Here is a 24621-nt window from a genome sequence, read left to right as displayed (position 1 = left end):
TCGCCAGAATCCACAATTCTGGATGCGAAAACAACTTCAGGTGTTACTTATTTTCCAGTCGAGAACGTCACCAGCTGTTTATCCGATCCACAACAGTGCAACCTCCGTGCCCTTTTTAGGCATTTCTTACCGAGGACTTTTCCGAGTGGACATCGTTACAGATTTATCTTTCCATTGTAAACTAAAATTATATCGGTTGTAACTGAGCTATTTAATAATACATCAACCGAATCGATATCTGACCGAACTTCTAAACGTCCCACAAACGACAACCGAGCGCTCCGGCCTGTTCCCCGGCATAGTACGTCCGACTTCCACCTGTGATCACAAGCGATTCGAGAAGGGGCCCCCGAACAGGTGGTCCTCTGGTGCAGATACCGGCACATTCAGTCGCTTGTTTTCACCGGTACTACTCTTCAACGGTTTACCTGCAGATCTTACCGCGGTATCATTTCTGACAAAACTTTTAATTCTGTTGTTTCGACGGAAATTCGAATTTTCGAAAATCTCTTCGTGAAGAGAGACAATTTGTGCTTGAGTGCTAGAATATTGGAACTTGGACTGGTGACGGTGATGGTGGTGAGTCTGGGTGATTCTGGATGGAGTGTTATGTCGGGGGAATCCTATGGATTATTTTAATTTTGGATAGCGTTGTTAGGTAAGGGTCCATTTATCTAGAAACTGTTCTGAGGCTTTTTTGAGGACTGTTAATTTCGTTTTTAACAAAATGGCGAAAGGCGACGCATTAAAAAAACTCGAGCCGAGTGTCGAATTTTCGTTAATGGTGTTCTTCATGTTCAATGGGGTTCGTGGTTCGTTGACGGTGCGAACGTCGGGCGATACGCTATGTGTTGCGTGTGCATTTGGAGCAGGATCTTGTGGTGTCGAAGGTGAGCCGCACCCGCCCGCACTGAGAATTTTGAGCGTCACGTGCCACGGGAACTTGAGAGAAAAAATACCGTTGAAATCACCCACGAATGGTACATTTAACCAGCGAAGGTAAAATGAGGGGCAACACTGAAACAGGATTAGAAAGTGTTTTAAAATGCGAATTTTACAGGAATGCCCACGGACCAAACCTGTGCCAGGTAAATCGGGCGCGTTCTAAGTAGTCAATTCAAAAAGGGCGTAAATTAGACCTCCGGTTGCCGTCAAAGGCCGCGATCGCTGAGGTTCGTCAGACCTGACTTTTTACAAAATAATGATGACCGATGATCGAGGCATGCATTCTAATTGGTCTTAATCTAGACTTAAATGAGACGAAATCAGGATAAGCAGTTGCAGATTCTGCTATCTAGGCCGAGAGAAGTGGATTAACTAATAAATAATTCTGTTTGCATGATGTGGAAGTCGCTGAGCATATAACATAATAATCAGATGTGCGTTCTACAAAATGCTGAAGTACTTTGTCTGAGGTGTTGAGATCGTAAAAATTTCAAAGTCTTCGATGCACTGAAGTAAATTTCGTTTAAACCGAAACGATTTATTATTAAAAAAAAAAAAAAAAAAAAAAAATAGTAATTAAATTCAATTTGCGTACAGAAACACCATTTCCGACTTAACGCTTGTTAACCTGATTGGCGCCATGAAAGGACAAATTAGTTTCAATGATTCATTTTAAATTGGGCCTAGATGCAACGTTTTTCGTTCAAATAAATGGACTTACACGTACGTACACGGTCGAAAAATAGCTATGTACTTATTGAAATTTCGTGTACAATGTCAAATTTTTTAATTAACCAGAGCCATTACGCTGTTATGCATCGAAGTCTCATTTTGAAACTAAACACACGTCACGTGCACGCGTTCATTTCGAAACCGATACGTTTCCAATGAAATCCACTTCGGTCTAAATTACGTGGAAGCGTTCGTTTTCAGGACCTGAACTTCTCATACAAGTAAATGCCTTTTTCGGACCGTGGAACGACGGTTTTAGAAGAAATGCCAACGTGACGTTTTACGTCCAATTATTTAGTCATTATCTTAGTCCCTCCTCTCATGAATTTTTAATGCCGGGAGTAAAATGGCACTTTAGAAACGGTAGAAGATTTTAAATTAGCGCCCGTATCGTTCAATAGTTGCAGCAATGAGGAAGCATTAACTTGCATGTGCATATCGAAGCAATTTTTTTCCCCGGCCTAACGCCCATGGTATTGAAATAATTGGACTTTATGCTTATTGTTAATACAATAAGGGGCTTACGCAACCACCGCTAATAGCAACATTGTTTTTACACGTATTGTATTGAAATATTTAGTTGTCGTGTGCTCGAAGGTGTGAAAGCAAAGCGGAAGTAACGACGGGCATTCTTTCGACATTTCTTTTGCTACGGGGGTCCTCGAAATATCACCGACCGTTTGGAGGTTATTAATGGTCCCCTCTTTCTCATTCGCCACAATTATGGCAAAACAACCGTCGGCTTCGGATACAGTTAATAAGCAATATTCCCGGTCGACTGCTGCGCAGTTAACTAAATCCATCTAAATCTAATACCTTGAAGTCGAGAACTTTGCTCATCCACCGTGTAGAAATATCCCGCTATCCGTTGGTCCGTTCGCACCCCGAAAAGAAAAAATTGCGAGTCGAGTTGCGCAACCAGTAAATCACTACCGCAATCATTGGTGCCGACAGATGAGCACCGCCGAAGAATGGCTGAATGAATCATAAAGCGCTGCTTCTTTCTCGTAACTTCCTTTCTTCTATTTCTTCACACCAGATTTTGCGATTTCGGGCCGTTGTACTGTACCGCGGACGTTTTAATGGACTGGGATCGGTTCGTAACTTTTCCGTTTCCGACATTTTCGTATGACGGCACGAGATCATAAATATGGAGGGTGAGGACGCGCGGAGAGGCCAAACCTAACGTTTAAAATGATAAGAGACGTTCTCCACCAAACTGCAAGGCCGAACCCCGACACCTGACGCATCACGCGAGGGGACGGTGCCGATGGGAAAAAATAAAGACATCTTGACTACGACCCCCTGTATGCGACGCCCCTGACTAAAATTTGCGATTATTAAAACAAAGGAAGTTTTCCAGTTCCGACTTATTGAAGCATGCCGAATTTCATAATTTGAACTCAAACCGTTTTGAAAATATTGAAAAAAAAAACATCTTCAAGGGTCCTCCTTTAAAGGGTTCCAGCCCCTTCAAGATGCATTTTTTGGGATATGTTTATAAGAACTTTTTTTATTATTTTAACCTCTAGAATCACATTCTAAAATATTTCAACGTTATTTCTTCCTGTATGTACTTCGCGCGTGTATCCATGGGAGTGATTCATAAGGCCGAGAATGATTGGCTCCCTTTGCGGGCCTCGTTTCTGACATCGGCTATCAAATATACCCCCCCCCCCCCTTTTACACACGCGGACTTAATTAATATTTAATTGTTTCTGCTAATTAAAAAATTAATAACGCATTCAATTCGCCGAGAAAAATCAAAGCACGTTCCGAACGAAAGTGTTCACAAAGAAGAAAGGCGCGTGTGTTGCCTAATTCGTTTGTTTTTTAACCATTTAAGATGGGAAACAGATTAATTAATTTCTATTATTGTTCAACAATGCAAGCCATTTGGCTAATTGATGTAAATATGATTTTTCTTTTAATTTCATTGATGCCGATGATAAAAGCGCGTATTAATTTGCCTATTGTCGATGGTCTAGGTCTGGGGAATCGGAGTGAATTGTTTATTCAAACGGCAATAGACGATGAGAATGCTGGTTCATACATGACTTTGTCTAGCAACTGCACGAGGCACGTCTTAATAAATAATTCCTTCCCATAATAACCCATAATCCTCGAGACTGGTACGACTTCCTGTAATTTTCTCTGCGTTCTTCGACGACTTAAAAACCTGAATAAGGTACACTGCTAAGGGCCAATGACGTCACTCAACTTGTCCACGAAGTTCATTGGCAATGACGTTTTAATAACAACTTTTACCAGGCTTCAACAATGAGATCATTTACATAATGCAATTCGTGTCGATCGACTTTGTGTGGCACTTTAAGTAGACCTTGTCAATCATTTCGTAGTGTATCCTTTTCCATGTGTGCTGCATGCTTTCTTCCCAAGTTTGGACACCAGAATAAAGTTTCCAGATCAGAATTTTCATAGGAAAAAATATGTATAAAGGCTGGAATAGACGTACAGGATGATGGTTGTTTGAATAATGAATATATGAGTAGAGTGAAAGGAGATAAAGTATCTATGCTCAGTTGCAAAGTTCAGTCCAGTCGAAGGGAAAATGGATTTCGACGGTGCCGTTTTATTTTTTGCTCGAACAGTTAGAATGAAATGAGGAATGCATAAAATATTTCCCCAATTTCCAAAATATCCCCCCAAAAATCCTTTTACGTTTAAAGTACGAAAGAAAATTCAGTTCAAGTCTACTCTATTTCCAACGTAATATATCTAATTGATAATTGAAATGAGGTATTGATTTTCGATGTACGTATTGCGTCGAAACTTGTGATTAAGCAAAGAAATACCCTCCATAAAATATGTCTGGGTATCGTATCGACAACATGAACACTTGAATGTTTAATAAAGGTCACCTAACGATCAATTTACGACCATATTAAATTATTCAGTTTATTCAAATGTAAGGTGAATCTGCTTGAAGTTTCCGAACAATTTGAATTTCAATTCAAACCAGTGGAGAAGAAACACAAGCAAAAAATTCCGTAAAAGTTCTTTACCATGGAATTATTAATCGTGAGTAAAAATCTGGAATGACAGTAGAATATTCAATGTCCCCCGTAAAAACAAATATCCGGGTAATGTTTTCGAATAGGCTATCATAAATCAAAATAGACCTATTGTATACGTTATTATACTATATACTGGTTGGACCATAACTTTCCGAGAAGACGGCTTGGACGAGAGGGTCCTGTCGCTTGGCCTCCACGCTCCCCCGACCTAACCCCGTTGAACTTTTTTGTTCGGGGAGTTTTAAAAGGATAAGTATACGCAACTCCTGCGGAAACAAGGGAAGAACTTATCGGCCGCGTTAGAAATGCGTGCTCTGAATTGAGGAATCATAATTTAATTGGTGCCCTTCGGTCCATTAGACGTCGGTGTGAATTATGTGTGCAACAAAATCGTTCAAATTTTGAACACCAAATTAAATTAATTCTTGTGGCTGTTTTTCACTTTTAATTATGCAATACGCACCATTAACAATATTAAACTTTACCGTTTACACCAGCAATGTTTTTAATTTAAATTATGGTCTATCTAATAAAAAAATACAAATTTATTACGCCCAGGAGCCAGATAAGAGAAATCGTCCAGAGGCATGTTTTTGTAGAGAATGAATTACTCATTTAGGAAAAAAAGCGAAGTTCGATTTTAGACAGGATCGTATTAGTAATTTGTTGAATTTTATGGTAGTGAAACTCCACAATTCCGGCACTGTTTGCTCGTGGGCTGTGATATTGTTACCGAATACGGCAGCATACAATGCGACGCTGTACGCCAAATTTGGTCTAAACATTCCTAGAGGTTGAAGTACTATCAGAAATAATCGAAAATGTTTTTAAGTTTTCAACGCCCGGTATCTTTAAAACGAAGTGTTTACGAGCCTACGTCGATGTGAAATTTTCTTCTTGAAATAAGTTTTTATTTCGCCTGTAAAGTACTGCTACAAGAAAGTGGACCGCCCTGTACACACAGTAGGTGCATATATCAGATCAAAGGACATGTTAAGAGAGAAAAAAACTCTTAAGACCACATGAGCACACAAGCAATGTGTCATAATCCTTAAAAAACATTGAAAATAAGAGAATTTCATGAGTCGAATATACTTATGTTTACCAGGATGTCTTTGACAATGGTCAGAGAATTAAATGGCACAATTCTTGCTTCTGTCGCTCGGCTGGATCATCTACGAAACGATATTGGTAGGAAATTTTACAAGCTGCATTTTGCAAAGATACGAATCATAGGACGGAATCACAAAACGGGTACCATGGCTTGCAAACGTTTAAATACCTTCACAGCTTTTTTCGGAAAGTACAAGTTAGCGGTCTAAACACGGTTACGATACGTAAACGAAATAATATACAGCGTGTGCATGCTGGAGAAATGGTATATGTAAAAAGCGATAATAACCACTTCAGAGCGATTGCGAACATAGAAAATAAAAATACAAAAGAGTGAGGTTAAATCAGGTACAGTGATCGAATATCCATCATTTACCTTAAATTATCTTTTTGCATTGATGATCCGTTAGGCAACGAGGACTTTCAATTGCTGATCGATACACCAAGCACTGCACTGGCCTATTTCACGTCCGCCTATGGCTTTTTTCCTTTCACAGTCACCAAAAGTTTCACTTCGATTCAATTTGAGCTCGGTCCAGGAATGTTACTCGCCGATCGTGCACCTTCGGAGACCCGAACGCGAACGACGCCATTATCCCGATATTGTCAACTGAAATCGAATTTTGAACGTGTGATTTTTACACGTTTTCGAGTGAGCACAATCCCGCACGAACGCTCGTTCGATTGTCGTCGAATTAACCTTCGAGTCCGCATAAGTTTTTCCAAATTTTCCGCACATTTTCCGTCGAAATTTGGCAATTTTCGCGAGCGACGCGGGATGCAAAGCGGAGACGCCATTAGAACTGACAACAGGAGCAGTATTCTTTTGTTTCCAAAGCCTCCTTAATCCAAAGACGTACTCGCGTGTGACGTATTACGGCATAATTACGTGTCGATTTGTCTGCGTTAAAAAATCCATGTGAAAACGGGCGGCTCCTTCGCAGGTATAAATCCTCTGGAAAAAGGTTTCGGAAATTAAGCATTCAGAACAAAAATTGGCCATAATTAGGTATTTTTTTTATAACTTACAGTCCCGTTGTGCATATTCGTTAACTTGAAAGGGGGGGACGGGGGTCAAATGGAGAAGAAATCAGCGACGTATCTAAAGAGCTTTTCAAACAAAGCAAGACCCGATTTTTAGTTTATTTCGCATTACGAATGTCTCGCTCGTCGACGTATCGTTCGACTGACTTATTTAAGAAGCAATATCGGTGCGAAAACGTACAAAAACCTTTTGCAAAGGTCCAGTCATAAGGCCAACGATTACAACGATGCGATGACCTCCCAATATTCAAATATTTTTACAGCCTTTTTTGCGAATGTATAGCTCACCCGTCCCAGCACGGCGACGATACACGGAATAATACACAGTGTCCCGGTACGAAGATATGTCAGACATCGGATATTTTCAGGAATCATGAAAATCGTGTGAAATTCCTCTAATTAGGTCAAAAATGTGGCGCTATACAAGGATTCGACAAAGAGATACTTCATCCCCAGTGTTATTTTTTGCTAGGCGTGTCCTACTTGTGCATTAGGAGTTATTCCCAACTAAAATAAAAGAAAGAATGGGCGATCCGCCCCTAGTGTTCGCAACATAATTCCATCCTTGGAGCTACGAGTGATATTTTGTGAATACGAAAATTACATGGAAGTCCACAATAAGCGGTGGTGCGCCTAAAACATATTTCGAGTCAAGAATCACCCGAGGCCTCTAATTCTCGGTTTTCCATTTTTAATAGTAACCAGTTGCGTGGGTGAATGTTTGATTATCCATTAAAGTACCGTTTGCAGTGGTCGATTGACTCATCCGGGATGCAGCAACGAGCAATTTATTATGGTCAAGGTCCCCGACAGTGGTTTGCAAGTGAAAATAACAACAACAACAATAACTTATTCGGATACAAGACACAATTTCCGGTAAAAAATCAAGAGTCAAGACCTCGCGATTTGCATTGTATAATCTAGCTGGCAACTAAATATGGAAACCGAGGTGGTCTGACCATTGCCATCGCCGTGCGATCGCCGGTCTTTATGATATTGAAACTTTCATATCGAAGGCGAACCAATAAATAAATAAATAAATAAATAAACGTTAACCTTTGAAGTTTTAATCGCGCAAATAAACATATAATCGAAATGATTAATTTCGACCTTTACCTTTTGGTTTTCCTCATGCAAACATCGACAAATTGCAGTTGCAGTTTCCGACATATGCTCGAGCACTCAAAAAAAAACGATCGCCAAGTTCAATACAAGAAAATCGCAATTAAATGGTTAACAGACGAATTTTAACAGTACTTAAGTCCGACTACTTTCCACGCCCATTGTTTAATTCAGCAACTTTTTCCAGGAAGTAGTAACAATTAAAGCGCCTCAAATTAACGTTGAAAAGCAAATATAAGTAAATTATAATAAAATATAAAAGTTCCTCTTCTAACGGTGGGAATGGCTTTAAAGGCCTGCATTCAGTTTAGGTACTTTCTATTACAATCTGGGACACACGACGTGTGATTTGTGTTTATGCAGCAAAACGTGATAATTTAAAGGCTATTTTTATGCTACTTTTATAATGGACAACGTCCATTACGAAAAGAAATTAAACGTTTTATTTATTTTACATAGCGACGCAGCTACAGGTGCATCCCGGTGCTGCGTGCTTCGTTCAGTAGAACCTGTTTCGCACCTTTTGCACAGTCAACAATCCATTGCGTCTACTTAAAAATGACCGGATTTGGTTGTTCTATTATGACCAAAACGTTTTTATGCCTTTGTTCCATGCTTTCGCTCACATTTTTCCGCGATTTTTTCCGTCAATTTCTTTAATTATATCTTCTGATCTTGATCGATCGCAGCCAATGGAAAGACGTCGGAGCAGACTATTGGCAACCTACTTAAAATATTTCACGCCAAAAGCAAATATTCCACCTAAAGAAGATATAAGAAAATGTAGTTTTTTTCTAATATAAACTAGGACAACGGCGCATATGTTTTTAATTATTAAATATTTCGGAGCAACAAATTACTCCTCTATTTTGTTTAAAATATTCGTTTTCTCTCGGTCATTTTTGCAAAGACACGTTCATTGCCCGTGGCGGTTCGCCAGGAAGGGAAGTAAAAAGCGAGACAGAAAAACTTTCCGCACGTTTCGCACCAGGAGGCGCTGAGCGAGGCGACTATTTGGCCAATCACAGGACTGCAGGGTTGTTTTCTGTCAGTCACTCCTGATCAAATCTATCTGTCGGTGTCCATTTTGTGGATAGTTCCGCCGCCTTATAAACGGCTAAATTTCCAGTTCGTTTTGTCCGGATCCGATACAATTTCATCCCGGAGTTGATGCCGTAAGACGAAGTATCGAACGGGTATGGTGAGGGTGTTGTGGGTTTGGGAAGAACAAAAATTCATATGATCCTGCTTGTAGGACTGAAGCTGGAAGCCCTGCAAAATGGCCGCCAAGACAATTGCGGACCAGATGATCATCACCCTGAATTCGCAGTCTCGGGTCATTAATCTTGTCCAACTGCAGCTAAAGTTGATTGGTAAAAATAATTATTTACGTGATAAAGAATATCGATTTAAAAAAAAAGAGCAATATCACCCCGCGTTGTGGCAATGACCGAATTTTGGTTCTAGAAGCTTTGTCCAGCCAGCATACTTCTCTCAAATCTTTTCCCATTGATCCACCATTCTCTCCTTAGCACGCCTCCTCTCCCTTTCTTCTATACGTACCACCTCTCTTTTACCCCCAGCCTAAATGACGGGATTTAGAGGTTTGAGGAAAATTGTCGCTTCCCCATTAATACCACCTATACCCCTCAACAGTGGTGTCAGTTCCTTTACCGACAAACACAATAAAAAAATCGTCTATGACGGATGACGCCGTTTCCACATCGACTTGGGCCTCATAAGAAACGAGTCTTGACCAAAGGTACGTGAATTATTCGTTACTTCCGAGTTTCTAATCGCACAATGTCCCCAAGCTGACCTCGATATCTCCTTCTGATTTCTAAGATAAACACCAAAACTGACATTTTCCTATCCGAGACTGCCATGTTATAACATTTACACGTTTCATCACCATTCCGTTTCAGAATCACACGCGTTAAGGAAGGTAAGCAAATAGAAAGCGGCAATAATTGAGAAAATCTTCTACATCTCGTCTTGCAGTTTGAGGTTTCATTTTAATTTCAACGCTAATGTTGTGCAAGAAACTGCGGGCATGAGATGCCACAGAATCTCGTGTTATGCACTTGTTATGTAATCGCTGTCATTCCTCGCCATCAGCTAAAAGGTTTCAATTTCTATCGGGCTCTATGCAAATTAATTAGCCGTAATTGGTTTTCTAACTCAGCCGGGATTTGTCCAGCTCGGTTAAACAGCATCAAAAGACGCGCGTGATGTCACATATTTGTCCTGAGATAAAAGTCAATAAATACTGCGAGCTCGGTATTTGCATTAATAATTTTTGTTCGTCGTTGTTATGAAAGCATTAATGTCTGAGAAAACCGCTAATTTCGTATTCGTGATGCGCGTTTTGTTTACTCGGTGTGAAAGATCTTTTTATGGATGCCTCATCACGAACCACACGATAAATGTTCAACAGGTGGTTTCGTTAATAAATCACACCGGGCACCCGAAATTTCACGTGCGATAATGGCAAGAGATTTATTTATTGACCTCAAAAGACTGCGCCTTGTTCAGCATTATTGTATCAGTCCAATAATTCGACGAACTGAGCAGGTCGTAACGTTCAGTTTCATTTAGCCGCAGATCTTGCCGCAACACATCATTTATGCGCTAGTTCTAGAAGAGTCTCATCGGTGTAATCAAAACTGGATTTGCCTGGATTATTTCTATCGTTAATTCAGGCTCAGCACGAATTCCTTTGCCGCTAATTAAGATTGGAACATTCACCGCCATACGGAGATAGCAGCTTCCATCCGTCTGAGGTGAGATTCTGCCGCAGTGACGCAGCCGAGCCGTATGTGAGGATTAATCGCTCGGTGCATTTTAACTTCCCCTATCCTTCTTTTATTCATTTTCTTCTAGTGACCATTCAGACTTCCGTTTATGCGCACAAGTGCCATTGGCCCATTTCAAATTGTCATTTAAAGCCCGTGAAGTTCAAGGAACTATTATTTATCCACAGACTATTCGAGTAACCATCGAAATCGAGCCGTGAAATCGGCTTTTACACGCTATACCAAAGTAACTAACCTCTAATAAATTGACTAGATGGATTAGAACGGAGGCTCGGAACATGGTGACTTACGGTGGCCTAATTTGCGCACGTACACGCGACCTTTGCATAAAAAGTTGACTCAATATTCTAATGTGGTACCTACCAGCTTTGCGCATGGGGCTGAATAAGTACGCGACGAACCCGATTGTTACTTAAGAATTTATTTGCAACCTGCGCGTGATGGTGATATGGGAGGAGATCACTCACTTTCTAATGGAATCGATGCATGACAGGACCCTCATCGGTCATAAGTGTACCATAAAAAGAAATTTCCATATGAGGCCAAGTAAATTCCGATCACAAAACAAGTACAATGGTTGATTTCTTTGATTCTTGTACCGTACGTCCCCAGAACCGCGACGCTAGGTGAGCAAACGGGCTTATGGTTGCTTAAGCTCAAGCATAGTAATTAGTTCATGCAAACAGCCTTTTATCTCTGATAACCTACTGGTTCAATGCCTGATTTTTTCTGCTTCCCTACCTGTGTCGGCAATTGAGCCATAAGAGTTGAGAACAATCGTTGCAAAAACTAATTTATTATTTGAAAGTTCGATCACGAACACACCGAAATCGATATACAAAACCTTAATGCGAGCCCGAGATTGTTTATTCTTAAGGCGTTGCAGATTTGAAGCACTTGTAATGGTTCGAAACGATAATAATAAGGCTAAGTCGCTTATTAAAATTCCACCGAAACGTATGTGCAGGTATGTATGTTGAACCAGGAATGGGAAATTGGAGTCTCGTTCTTGTTTCGCAAGAACGTTTCCAAGGATTTGACAATGCCTCGGCTAATTGGTCAGTTTTATTGCGGCTCATTTTCCTCGAGATTCGCGTGCAAACGGGGACACTCGCAACAAGAGACCACAAAATACGGCTGCCGCCAAATTTTCACTCGTGACAACCGAATGAATTTCGGTATGATCTTCCTCCGTTCCTTCCGCAACAACTCAGCTGAAGCTGAGAAATTTCCCCTGATCCCGATTTGCTCGTTCATTAGATGTCGGCGCGCCATCGCTTTTCATTTCATCCAGGCAAATCTCCCGCAGAGATGCTTCCACCAATTATCTATGATATATAAGGATGTTCTTGAGGTTACCGCGAAGTTGCGCCCTCAATTTATGGTAGTCCTGCGAGTGATGACCCAAAAGCCGGCTCGTGTGATATGCGTTCGGTGCGAAAAGCTAACGTGCCGCATAGCCAGGAGTTGCGGGAATACACGGAAGAGACGGCGGAAAATGGGAGATCTCTGTGCCTGTACGCTTCAGAACCCAACTATTTTCTTATATTGCATTGGCCAAGAACAATGAGCCGAAACCTGTCTTCGGGATCACATTCATGACGACGATGGTACAACAAAGGGTTTTTCCATGCAAATCTGAACAGCCGCTACAACCCGATTGTACTGCTCCGGTATCCTTCATACATGACGGCGGCACCGGAATGAGGAAACGGCACTCGACGCAACTGAAAAAACGTTAAAACTGCAGCCGCTGGAAATGACTTTTAAGGTTAAAAAAAAGGCACAACATGGTAACTTGTGGGGCGACACGGTGGTTTGACAAAGCGAGCCCTACAACAGGTGTCATTAGCGGTTTCCGTAACTCGATTCTTTTGACCCTTCGTTCGCATGCCATGACGTGAATCGGCTCGTTAAAACGCGGGTCTGGATACAAAAAGCGTCCATATTTAGTAACGAGGATGTGTGCCCCCAGAACGGCCCGTTTCTCTCTTCATCATCGTGAGTTATTAAAAATAGTCAAGTTACGATATCATTGTTGATACGTATTAGGTAATGGCAATTTCGAGTACTATGAACTCAATTAACGGCCCATCCGAGCAGTAGACAAACCCATAAAAGTACCCAGCGGACGAAATATGAATGGGATCCCAGAACTGCCCACTAAACCGCTCGTATACATGTATATGAGCCTTTTCTAACTTATGATTTTTTCGAAACATTCCTCGCATGTTTATAACAACCATAAAATAGAAGTCCGCCCAGCCTCGGCATTCCTCGTGAATAGGCCGTTCTACGTAATAAAGAACGGAAATGGTCGAGTCGCAACCGGAAAAAAAACTAAACACCATTCTGAGATGCCTAAGGAGTTTTCGTAAGGTGTCGGCACCTTCCGGTAAATCCGCGAGATTCGGCCTCTAATTTTGAGGTGGTTGTATCGTCGGTTGCCACGGCTACGCCGCACAGATTAGCGTAGCCCCGATCGACGTCCCGTAGACGCTGGGGCCTGATCAATTCTTAAAGAAAGGATTAAGGAGTTTCACTGCTAAAACGCTCGATTAGGTTCAATCTCCACGCCTACTCCACGGTACATTCACTCTCGTTATCTGTTGTTAGATTTCGTAGTAGTAAATAATAGCTCGCAAAGATTCTGCAATTAACGGATCCGCCGATGGTCTTATAAGGCCGGTCAAATTAGAAAACGAAATGAATGGTATTAAGTTTTAACTGATACACATGAATAGGTTGTAGCTGGCTTTTAATGTGTCGTGGATTTGCTTACGGTTTGTTCCTGGTTGTGGCTTTTTCTTCGGCATTTTTCAACTGCGATGAAGTCATTTAGCAGATGATGATGATGATATAAGAGAACAACAGATGTCTAGGCACGGCGGAAGAAAATAAATAATACGAAGTTAATAAAATTGCGTTATTTAATGACAAATTTAATTGCAATTACGCACAAGCTAAATTACATCCGCAATTATGAAAGGTCGGATAAGCAGAGGATCCAGCGCTATTAACTCCTGTTCTGTCTTGATATTTGTGCGTAGATGCCCGTTTAATGGTTTTCTAGTGATTAGTAACGCGACCCAACTTGTTTTGTACCCTTTTCTTTAATTAGAAAGCAACACAAAGCCGTCTAATTTTCGCCGATCCCCTGGCAAAGGTCGTCGCACTCCAAGGTTATTTCAGGTTAGTTCAGGTTAGCTCGGATCGATTCAGAGCGACGGAGAAGAAGAGCGCAAGACGATCGAAGAGCGAATGGCAAAACCTATCGGTGGGTGCGCAAGAAGCTAGACGAAAGTGGTTCCCTGACGTGGCAGCCCGGGCGAACCGAAAGTGGAGTGTCACAGGTTGTTGCATGACCCGAGCGACGACAGGACGCAAATGCTTTGTCTGCCGTTCGAAGAGAAACAGGGAAACGTGTCCCGGACAACAAACGTCGGTTCTGTGCAAAAAGCGGAACACGCCACGTTCGAATGCCCCGAGTTCGAGGGTCCGAAAAAAATGCGTCCCGCGCCGATCTGACGAGATAAGAAAGGAGAAGATCGGAAATCGATCGCTGAAGTGTGAAAGAGAGCGAATGGGTGACGTAACTGGCGTTACAACGAGAAGAAAAATGAATCCCGGAAAAACGCGGGTGCGGCAAGGTTCGCACGTAGTCGAACAGAAGTTCGGTGGAGTAACGCTTGCAGCGCCACCTGGCGGGAAAAAGAGGCTCCCGTGGTGGTACGAGGGGTAGATGCGCGGGGGGCGAGTCTCGGCCGCGTTGCATTTGGCCGAAATGAAACGTGAAGCGACGACGGGAGGAGCGGCCGGGGTGAATCTCCCACGCTACTCGATCGAGAGAAGATCGGTCTCGGGAAGGTTTCACCTCGTGAGAAAAGTGAGATTAGTTCGGGTTGACCGATTCTCAATTCAATTCGCGTACGCGGGGCTTTGATCCATTGAAAAAACAGAGTTTCCGCGGCACAATCTCGAACCTGTGCATAAATCTGGTTGGCCGGTTCAATGTGCAGCGAGTAAAACATATTATAAATGAGACGGTAACTTTTGTTAATAACCACGAAAGCGATGAAGATATCCAACGGAATCGGGAAGCAGAAGGATTTTTTGCGGCAATAATAATACCTTAGTTCTTCTATTAAACAATTTATCCACGTCTTAATCAATTACATAAACGTTTTAGAGATAATGAAAGAGGTCTGGTAATATCGAAAGAGATTACAAACTACCAGGCAGTGTATTCCACGCAAAAGATCATCATCCGAGATTACTGGAGTTCGCAAATATGAAAGAACTGTATTCCGAAACGATTTACAGTTATTTTAGTATGAATTTGATGATACGATCTTCTCATTTCTGTTGCAAAATGCAGGTATGGCCCTCATGTAACTGGGAAAAATTATACCTTTTGATATGATTTACAGTGGTTTTGTGGTCTGATATTATATTCCTAGAAGAGGTCCGAGGAATGCCATTCGTCCGCGATGTAGAGATACTTTCTCCAATAATAAATAAATGCCCTTCTCGAAGTGGCTTCAAACAAAGCGGTGCTCCAAGGTATTTCATTAGAGACGATAATGGAAGCATTGAATCAGCACTCTGGAAGGTAACACGTGTCATCTCCTGCGTTTAAGTGTGCACGTGTGAAAACTCTTCATCTCTCGGAGGCTTAAATCTTCTTTGTGCTGATAGACGCGCTACACATGCCAGCTGTTATTACGGGAAATAGTATACAAGTACGTTTTTCATGTGGCTGCCTTTTTTCCAAAGAAAACGTAGATTTCAGATAAATCTTATTAATTTATATGCGCGTCGAGCCATGATATAGCGGATGTTACGCTTAATTGGAGTATTTTCAGCGGTACGACCTACCTACGATAAGGCCCATTTACAATTTAATCGCATAATCTAATAGCTGTAACGTTTTTTGTTCGCCTCAATCAATTGCAATTTATTAATCCGAAGGAAGCCCAATGTCGGATTCAGGCCATCGTCGGCCGTCCCACGTCGTTCACATGCATCGAAAGTAAAACAATAAAGTCGCAATGATAATCGAGCAGCACCGCCTTAAACAGTACCGACAAATATTTTCTTGTAATTATGCAGTTAACAGTACTTACATAATGTGGGAATATGTAACGTAATTGTAACGTATTAATATTAATCTCGCTCCCAAGTCAATGTCAACCACCTATACCTTTGGCGCGGCCGGCATTTGCTGGTTTGAATGCGGCCCAGGAGCGCGTGCTACACGACTACGTACTACCCCATGCTGGACTGTCCGTTTCGACCGTCGATTTAACGCTAAAGCAAATATGCGATAATTATGGTCTTCGTGCGCAAGAAGTCGTGCGAAAAAAATCCGGAATGGTCGAGGACTCTCCTTACCGAGTGACGCGGAGTTTTTACAAATTTCGATTCAATCGGGAACTAATCAATGAATAAAGCGACAGTTCTGCTAATTAAAGTCGGCGATTAAAAGAGATGAATTCCGTAAACGGACGGGGAAACGGTTGCAGCGGAGTCGATTCGTTGACGTTGGACACCCTGTATTTTCGCCATTCTCCTGCGCAGGTCTTTGGCGTGTACGTTATTTACATTTACCCGTGCGAGTAACTAGGGAATTCGTCGCGGATGTTGGAACAGCGAAACCAGGTGCCAGAACTGGAGGCTAACATACCTAGGTGCACCGCAACCTGGAGACAATAAACGGTCAATTTATCGTCCGCACCCCTAAAGCGTAACGCTCGGGTCAGGGGCAAGGTCGGTCTTTCGTCGAGGTACCGCCGCAGTCGTACCCGTTCGACGAAACGTGGATGTGCCCGAATTGCAGCGTCTACGATGTGAAAGGGTGGGAACGCAGGGCAACTCTCTTCTCAGGATGATTGATGCTAAAATCTAGCCGGGGATTTACCGACAAATGGTGACGTGCGTGGTCGTAACGTGAGGCTGCATTGCAGATATGCGGAACGCTCTCGAGCCTGGCGCTCGTTCCGCTCCAGGCAAGTACTCCTTTTCGAACGATCCACCCTGTAAGTCCGTGCATAAACCTCCCATGTTTAGCACACCTGAAGGTGCAATTTCTCGGATCGTGTTATGAAGAAAAGTTCATAAAAACTTTGGTCCGCAACCGCTCCTTTGCTCGAATTAGACTCTGCAGCCCGTTGGAGGTAAAAATGAACTCCTTTGATCTCTCCGAGTTGCAAGATTCGAGTCGCATAATTCGCTTTTTCTGCATAGCTAAATCCGATATCTACCGCGTTTCACAGCCGCAATCTAATGGTGTGTTGCATTTTCATTCAAGTCATCTTCGAAGGCCTGCCTAAGCGCTTTTTACCAACTCGCAAGGATGAAACGTAGTCGAATTACACTTTCCAATTTAGTCACTAATGACTCTATAATCAATTTGTCAACCGCATAACGTTTCTTTTTTACGTAACCAATTACAGTGGATATCTTCTTGTATGTGGCAAGTGGACACGATCATTTATTTTATTCATTAACCCGCAGTTTTTCCTACTGCGGCCTGAAACAACATCGTGGCCGTGTGCGTCGACGAAACCTCCAACAGAAATGAATTAATGACTTTTTAATGCATAAGCCCTTTAAGGTGGTTGATGTTTGAGTTTAAATGCGTCGTGGATGGAGTAACAGCGGCGTGCGATAAAAACCAGGCCAGGATCTGTGTACGGCAATCTACTTGCAAAAGGCCCGTCATCTGGTCCGACAGTCGGTAGTTTCTTTTTCAAATTTCCTGTTATTACCTCCTGCGATACAGATAGGATTTTCAAAGACTGTTTATCAACTGCGGCACACTTTGCCGTTCCCATTAGTCGGTTATTGTTACACGATATTTATTTGATCTGCTAAAGTAGACATGTAACGGCAATCAAACGGCCAAGCCGAGCCACTTACGAACACTAAATAATATTAGCAGACCCGACAAATAACCTGCATTTGACTATGCAAAAGACGTCGAGTACCGTTGGAATTAAATCATTTACTTACCATGGGAGATTTGCCACAAGAACGTTTTAATTGCTCGAGTTATGCGGTTGAATGCGACCATAGGAGGCGAGATCTCTGCCGATGTCCCGCAGACCCGTATGGTGTCATTTTCGTGCCCCCGAAGTGACGAGAGTGATGAACTTGAGTAAATCGAAAATAAGTTATCTTTTCTCGTAGAGGAACCCTCGGAGGCGGGGAACCCCGATATCCTCTTTTATGTCTGATTTTTCGTGTGAAACGCTGCGATCGATGAAATTGGCATACCGGATGACGTTTCACGACATGCTCATCGTTTCTTGTCACAATTTGACATTTATCTTTGACAGAACCTAAACTCAGGTAGACGTTTCGCTAATTGTTGACGTTTTTTCCCCAGACCATGACCTGCCGAGATGCCGATTCTACTCTCACGGCAGCATTCCATAACCTCCTTGGCCGCTATAGTGGAGAAATGCCAGCGGCAGCCCAACCAGTCGGCCCTAGAGTACGACCTCCAACTTAAACATACCCAGTTGGAGTTGATTCTCCTCTCCAAACCGCCCAAGCCTCCGGTGCCACCCAAGCCTGCGCGAGATGTCTCCAAATCTCCCGTTCTGTCCAAAGGGTCAAGCACCGCCGCTGATGAAGGCTTCGAGAGTGACATCGACACTATTTCTCTGATCAGTTGCGAGAATGAGACCTTCGTTATCGATAAGCCGAAGCCGTCTCTAGCTGAGACCGATAGTGCCAACGGGGGGTCAGGAACCGAAAGTGAGACAGAGACTGAGAGGACCAACACTCTCACACAGAAGAATGTTAACTCAATTAAAGAAAGTTTCGAGAGACAGGCCGGATGTTTTCGAGAGAGGGAAACCTTCGATTTGGCCGACTGTGTTTGCTACTCCGATGTGACGCATCCTCATGTCCTGATTTTTGTCATAAAAGACGAGACTCTGGTGTTCAAGTTCGATCAGTTGGAGAGGCTGCAGACGTTTTACGCTAACTTCACAGCCCTCAAGGCTGTTGCCAATCAGAAAGCCTACACTTCCGCTACCAAATACAACCTGCTCCAACGTATTGACCACAATGGCGTAACTCACATAGAGATCAAGAAGCAAAACCATCACGGCCCTTCTGGGATCATCTCCATTAACGCTTCATCTTCTAAGGGCAACGAGAGTCCAATAACACGGAGCGGGAATTTGAGGCAGAGAACTGAGAGTAAGCTGATCGATGAGCTGGTGAACGACAGCAGGTTTAGTTCTAGGAGCGATTTGGATGTACAGAAGAGGAAGGTGGTTAGGAGTAGTTCTATAGAAGACGTTTTAAGTTTAGATAGTAAGGAGAGTGATCTAGTCAAAGATGTTCGAGTGAGAGGATTACGGAAAGTGTGGAATTCAGCTGAGGATCTTTTAGGTAAGAACTGCCGATTAAATCGCCCTGATGATGATTTAATGCGATTGTTTTTCAGACTGCGATATTCCTCGTCGGCCTGAGCGCCGAAGAAAAAAGAAGCCCGCCCCTTTACCACCTCCTTACAGCCCTTCGTTGCCCGAGAAGACTGAAGATGTCTTCAGCGGTCAATTTGTCCGTGTCAGCGTCAGCACTGAGCGCCTCAAAGACTTTGCATCTTCTGAGCGGAACCGATTAGTAATCAAGAGCACCGCCAACGAACCTCATCCCAAGAAACTCGGCCAAAACTTCAACGTCCTCGGCAGAAGTAATCTGTCGTCCTTGCTCAAGCCCAACACTAACTCGCAACCGAGGAAATACATTCCTCCCCAGGAAAATGCGACTTTGAACAGAGTGCAAAAACCGCCGTTGTTTGAAAAGAACACTAGTAACTCCTGGACCAATTCAGTCCCTCGAATCTTGAAAAAAGGCTCGAGAAGTAAGAGCGAGACGCGTTCGAGCTCTCACAATTTCCAGCCGATGGCTTATAGGTACATTGACACCACTTCAGATTACCCTTACAACAATGCCATGTTCTTGGCGACTTTAAGGCCCAAAACGCAACCGTCGGAGACGCAACTCACCACTCAACCTCGCATTTCGTTTGCCTACAACAATGCACCGAGGCAGAACCTTGAAAGCACCATGGGAAACCGAGTGTTTGGCTTGACACCGAAAATCAAGGACTTTGGCGGGAAAGGGGAGGCGAGCCAGGGAGGTAGTACTAAATGGTCGAGTTCAAGCGATTTGAGGTATTTGGACAAGGAAGGGGTCAACCTCAAGAGTAGCATTAAACACGGCGAGGCAACCACTGCAAAGAAGAAGAACGAGAAGAAGGTGACTTTCAGTGCCTATACCACTGTTCAGGTGGTTTAATGTTTTATTGTATTGTTAAGATTACTTAAATATCATTGATTCGATTTATAGTAGCGCGGTATTAGACTGGTAGAGGTGATTCAAAGATCTGACTATCGGGAAAGGTTGGAAACGCCATATTTAACTTCAATCTGCCCTTGTGTGTAAAAGAAGTTGCACCGTACACGTTTAAAGTACCAATAATAGCACCTACAGTGAATAGCAAAAACAGTAAAATCCTAATGGCGATTTTGGAGAATATTCACGGAGTCGAGTACAACAAAACAGTCGACACATCTCGACAGGGTGATGAATAGACGTTTGACGCATCCTGACACCTGTCTAAAGTAAATATAGGAATCACCATTTTGGATTGGTCTTACTCCGCCATTTTGATACACTCAACTAAGCTTATGGGCCAACTTGCACTGTTGCCATTTAGTTGTCGTCGGTAAAATTTTGTTGTATCTTCATTTTGAACACAGAACTCCATTAATTCATGCGATTTCTATACACGTTTTTTCCATCTTTGACGTTCTCTAGTTGACTGCCCTCATCTTAAATCTATATCAATTATCTACAGACAAAGAGAAAGTGAATTTATTTATGAAGTCGTGAAGAAAAAAAAATTAACATCCGTCTAAACAAGAGCACGCCGCAGGTTGTGTATCAAACATGTATCAAATTGATGGATCGTAAACGAATTCGACCAGATGTCTTCTCTCGACGTGTTGCGATTCAACAACGTTTTACTCGCTCTCGCCCGTGGAACATCTAGACGAGTTGGCGAAGGAACCACTCAAATTTGGATCCCAATTTATTTACTAATGCAAATGAAAATTTGACGCAAAACGTGATCGAACCATAAACCTGTTCGCTTTCCGCTGTCGAGGTATATTGTAAAATTAATTTAAACTTAATAATAAATCGATTTTATTGACTGTAACGATTAATTGATGTCGACTGTAGGAAATTAGATTGTTAGAAGTTTAATGAGAGAAAGGAAATAGCCAGGTACAGTTAAACATAGAACGTTGACGATGATGATGGTGATTACGGATCATACGTCGGTGTCCCCGTGTTTTTTTTTTGTAATATTTCACATTTAAATGGAAGATTCTGCGTTACGAAAGCTGCATCAGTCTTCAATTTTTGATTGATTTGTTCAATGTAGGAGCCCCTATTTCTGTCAAATAGAATTAAAAATTTGTAGACGAAGTACTAACACTAATTAGCGGCTGCTTAGGTGATAATTGTTGTCTTGTTAGCACTGGATTAATTTCATATTTTTAGATTTGAAAATATGAATTTTTGCACTCATTTTGTTGCATCCGTTTACCTATAATCTGCTATTAATCACATAAGAAGTTTATCGTATAATCGGGAAGAAAATTGCCCTTTGAAATAAGGAAGTTGTTATAAATGTATATTATGATGTCATAGAGGTCTCAAGTTGTACATAAATGTGACTCTTATGTAAAAATATATGACTTGTTTATAGTTATCATCACCACTATATCTTCGCCTATAAAAATATACTTTATTTTAAGTTGGACGGTTTTCTTTTATGTTTTTACGGTGCCCATCCATGATGCCGTTCGGCATCCAAGGGGATTCTGCAGGAGTGCTCGTAACGCCGATTGTTTTCAAAATGTTTTCAATCGAGAGGTTCCAAGAACGTTCACATATGCTCTGCACGCAATTTCTTTATGTTTCCTAAATCTCAAATGGTAATAAAAAAAAATCGAATGTTGCACTGCAACGGAAGTTATTGACTACGCCATTGGGCGAGCGAGCCACTGAACCCTGATTTTTAGTAAGGGCGAGAGCGCGTCGACGCGCACGAACGCGCCCGGTTGCCTGAATTTTTTCCCAGCATTGCGACGAGCCACGGCCCTTTTCGACAAAAACATCAAAACATTCTTAAGGACAAAAAAACTATAAACAAATCCGCACTTTTTGCAAAGTACGACACCTTGTGATGATATATATGACGATTTAGCGCGATCAACGATTTTTAGGTCTACGGAGGGATGTCCGAGGCCTCACCTTTTCTCCGAACCGTACGAGTTCCGATTCGGTTTCAGTGACCATCGAAGCGCAATTTCCTCTGGTCAATCCGATCTCGGATCACATCAAAAGCCTCCCGTGAAATACTTCATCATAACGATAACTTTAACTGAGTTCGTTGATGGCAATTTGCACTAACGAAAACGGACTCATATATTCAACGAGCAATCGAGTTGCAATCATCACTCATTATTAAACTGTCTTCGGCACTAATGCCGACTTTTAGACGTTCTGGAGTTATCCGTTAAAACTACATCGGTAGTCTATTAGATCGATATTCAAAATTTAGAAAATTGAAATCGTCCGATGTTGGATAGTCGGAAAGAGGCCTCATTACCAGTTTGCAAAGTAGGTAGTCCGCGAAGCCCCGGGCGGCAAATCAACTTTCTCGTCTCGAAATGTCGGACTTAACTACATCGATCGGTCGCTATTTATGACGTTCTTTAATGTTGCAGTTTGTGTGACTAACAGATCAAAGACGAAAGTATCTTTTTCAGATAATTATAGGGCAGATGCGAAATAACCTTCTTTCTTCTCGGTTAATTCAAAGAATGTCTTCATAAAGACTGCTTCATGAATTACGTCTAATGATTGATTGACTGTCTCACATGCTTAAATCAGGTATTAGCTCAACTTGAGTCCTATTAAATCATAGATTACTCAACGAGATTATTATCTTAAATCCGCATTTTTTTAAAACTGGTTAATATTTTATTCCTATGCCGAGGATAAACAAAAAATTTAAAAAATTAAAAAATCGTCGATTTTTTCTAAAATCAACTATCCTCCTTTTGAATGTTCTCAGTACTCACTGAGGTACCTACTTACCGCTTTTCAAGCTGTGAACGGCGATATCCCCGAGAGGCATGGGACAACTACTTTAAAAAAAATAACTAAAATTATATTTAAATTTTTATTCTATGGTTCAGAATCCAATGGGTGTAAGTTTACACTAAAAAACACCAATATGGTTCAATGTCATTTATCACAATTCTGCTGTACACATATTTGAACAAAAATTATATATGTGTGGGCTACCTGTGTGTGTGCAATTCTTCCACTTAACGCAGGAATAATTCCAACGAAATAATGACGCACATATCGTAAGATTCTACAGAGGTCATATCTAATAACGGTAATCCCGGGTACATTATTTCAACTTGCACATCACAATTTAGATACACGAAATTATCATTGAAACAACCTCTTCTCCCTTAAGCATTTTTCTCTCATCGACATTCCTGGCACAGGGTCGCAGCAAAAATCTACGCGTTGCACGATCATCTCATTTACACCGGGTGATTACTCTTTGTCAATCAATTAGCAACGATTCCTAATGATTATTGCCGAAATGAGGCATTTGAATTCGATTTTTTTGTGCACGTTGATTGATTGATCCACCTGTAGTGGGAAATTGTCGGCCTTTGGTGGACGTCCTTTTGGGATTGTGATGGTGATGGATCTCTTAACGGTAAATTAGCTGGAAGGATTATTTTATAACGATGAAGGTAAAGTATAATGTGCCTCGAGTGGAGTATTGTTGATGTTAGTTGCATTGTTAAGCAATGTAAAATTACGGCTTTGAAAATTTTATTCTTACGACGACGAAACTACACTCAAAAGGGGGGGAAAATAACTGATGGTCACCCACTTTCGTTCATTAAATGACATTAAACAGTACATATATATTTTTGGAACTTGTTTTTCTTTTAAGACTTATCAAACGAAGTTTTCATGAAAACTGAATAATTGTATTCTCCCTCAGCCACATATGGGAACACCAGCGAGTGATGTAGTACTTTTGATGCCTAATTTCGGTCGTGTCTGCATACGATTAAGCAAAAAAATCAGTTTTACGTTTTTATGCAGAACCCCACGTTCGACTTAAAAAGTGCATCAAGATGCCATACAAGGTTTTTTTTGACTAGTGGTGTCCTCTATAGGTCATGCGACACGGTACTTACTGAGCGTAAGCAGACTTTTTTTAAGTCATTTTATTTTAGCTACTCACGTCTAGATAGCGCAATCGAAAATTAACAGGTTTCTTTGCATAAAAGCACATTATTGCATTTGATCGTAAAGATAATTCAGGACATTAGGGTAACAACGTAGGGCGCACTTAGAGAGTTACGGTGCTCCGATGTCGGACTTGGACGACAGTGTTCCCCGAGTTTTGGTTCGTCCCATATATAAGTGACTTCAAATCGAACATAGCATGCTAAAATATTGATAACTACTATAGAAGATATATATTTTTCTGCTCCGTTCTGCTTTAAACCGCCAAAAGTATTTAACTCTTGAAATCCGCAGAGGAATGCGTTGCAGTTTGACGTCATTATTGATCTTAGCACATTTTCGCCTTCCTTAATCCTGTAAATATTTTATAAGTAAACTTGCTTAGAGGGAAAAATTACATAACTTATTTTCAAAATAAAAACCAA

At 41.7% G+C, this 24621-nt stretch overlaps 1 protein-coding gene and 1 long non-coding RNA gene across 4 annotated transcripts; one reads left to right on the top strand and one right to left on the bottom strand.

Annotated features, from left to right (window-relative positions):
• The first annotated feature begins 340 nt into the window (after window positions 1-340).
• On the top strand, window positions 341-21665 carry LOC136342712 (uncharacterized). 3 transcript variants are annotated; one of them, XM_066288800.1, is made up of 4 exons: window positions 9043-9195; window positions 9250-9367; window positions 18201-19219; window positions 19275-21665. In XM_066288800.1, exons 3-4 carry the CDS (start codon window positions 18217-18219, stop codon window positions 20129-20131), a joined length of 1860 nt encoding a protein of 619 aa, XP_066144897.1. In that variant the 5' UTR covers window positions 9043-9195; window positions 9250-9367; window positions 18201-18216; the 3' UTR covers window positions 20132-21665. The 3 variants fall into 3 exon arrangements, with proteins under 3 accessions (XP_066144896.1, XP_066144897.1, XP_066144898.1); XM_066288801.1 differs by having other exon boundaries at window positions 9044-9190; XM_066288799.1 differs by lacking the exons at window positions 9043-9195; window positions 9250-9367 and adding an exon at window positions 341-658.
• Window positions 17391-18124, bottom strand: LOC136342715 (uncharacterized). Its single transcript, XR_010732680.1, has 2 exons — window positions 17825-18124; window positions 17391-17583 (listed from the first exon to the last, which is right to left on the bottom strand). It is a non-coding gene; the product is annotated as an uncharacterized lncRNA (long non-coding RNA).
• Window positions 21666-24621: the final 2956 nt, after the last annotated feature.

Source organism: Euwallacea fornicatus, chromosome 12 (assembly GCF_040115645.1).
Source record: "Euwallacea fornicatus isolate EFF26 chromosome 12, ASM4011564v1, whole genome shotgun sequence".
Taxonomy (NCBI): domain Eukaryota; kingdom Metazoa; phylum Arthropoda; class Insecta; order Coleoptera; family Curculionidae; genus Euwallacea; species Euwallacea fornicatus.
The sequence above is the reverse complement of the archived record's forward strand: the minus strand, read 5'-3'. Positions and strand labels throughout refer to the sequence as shown.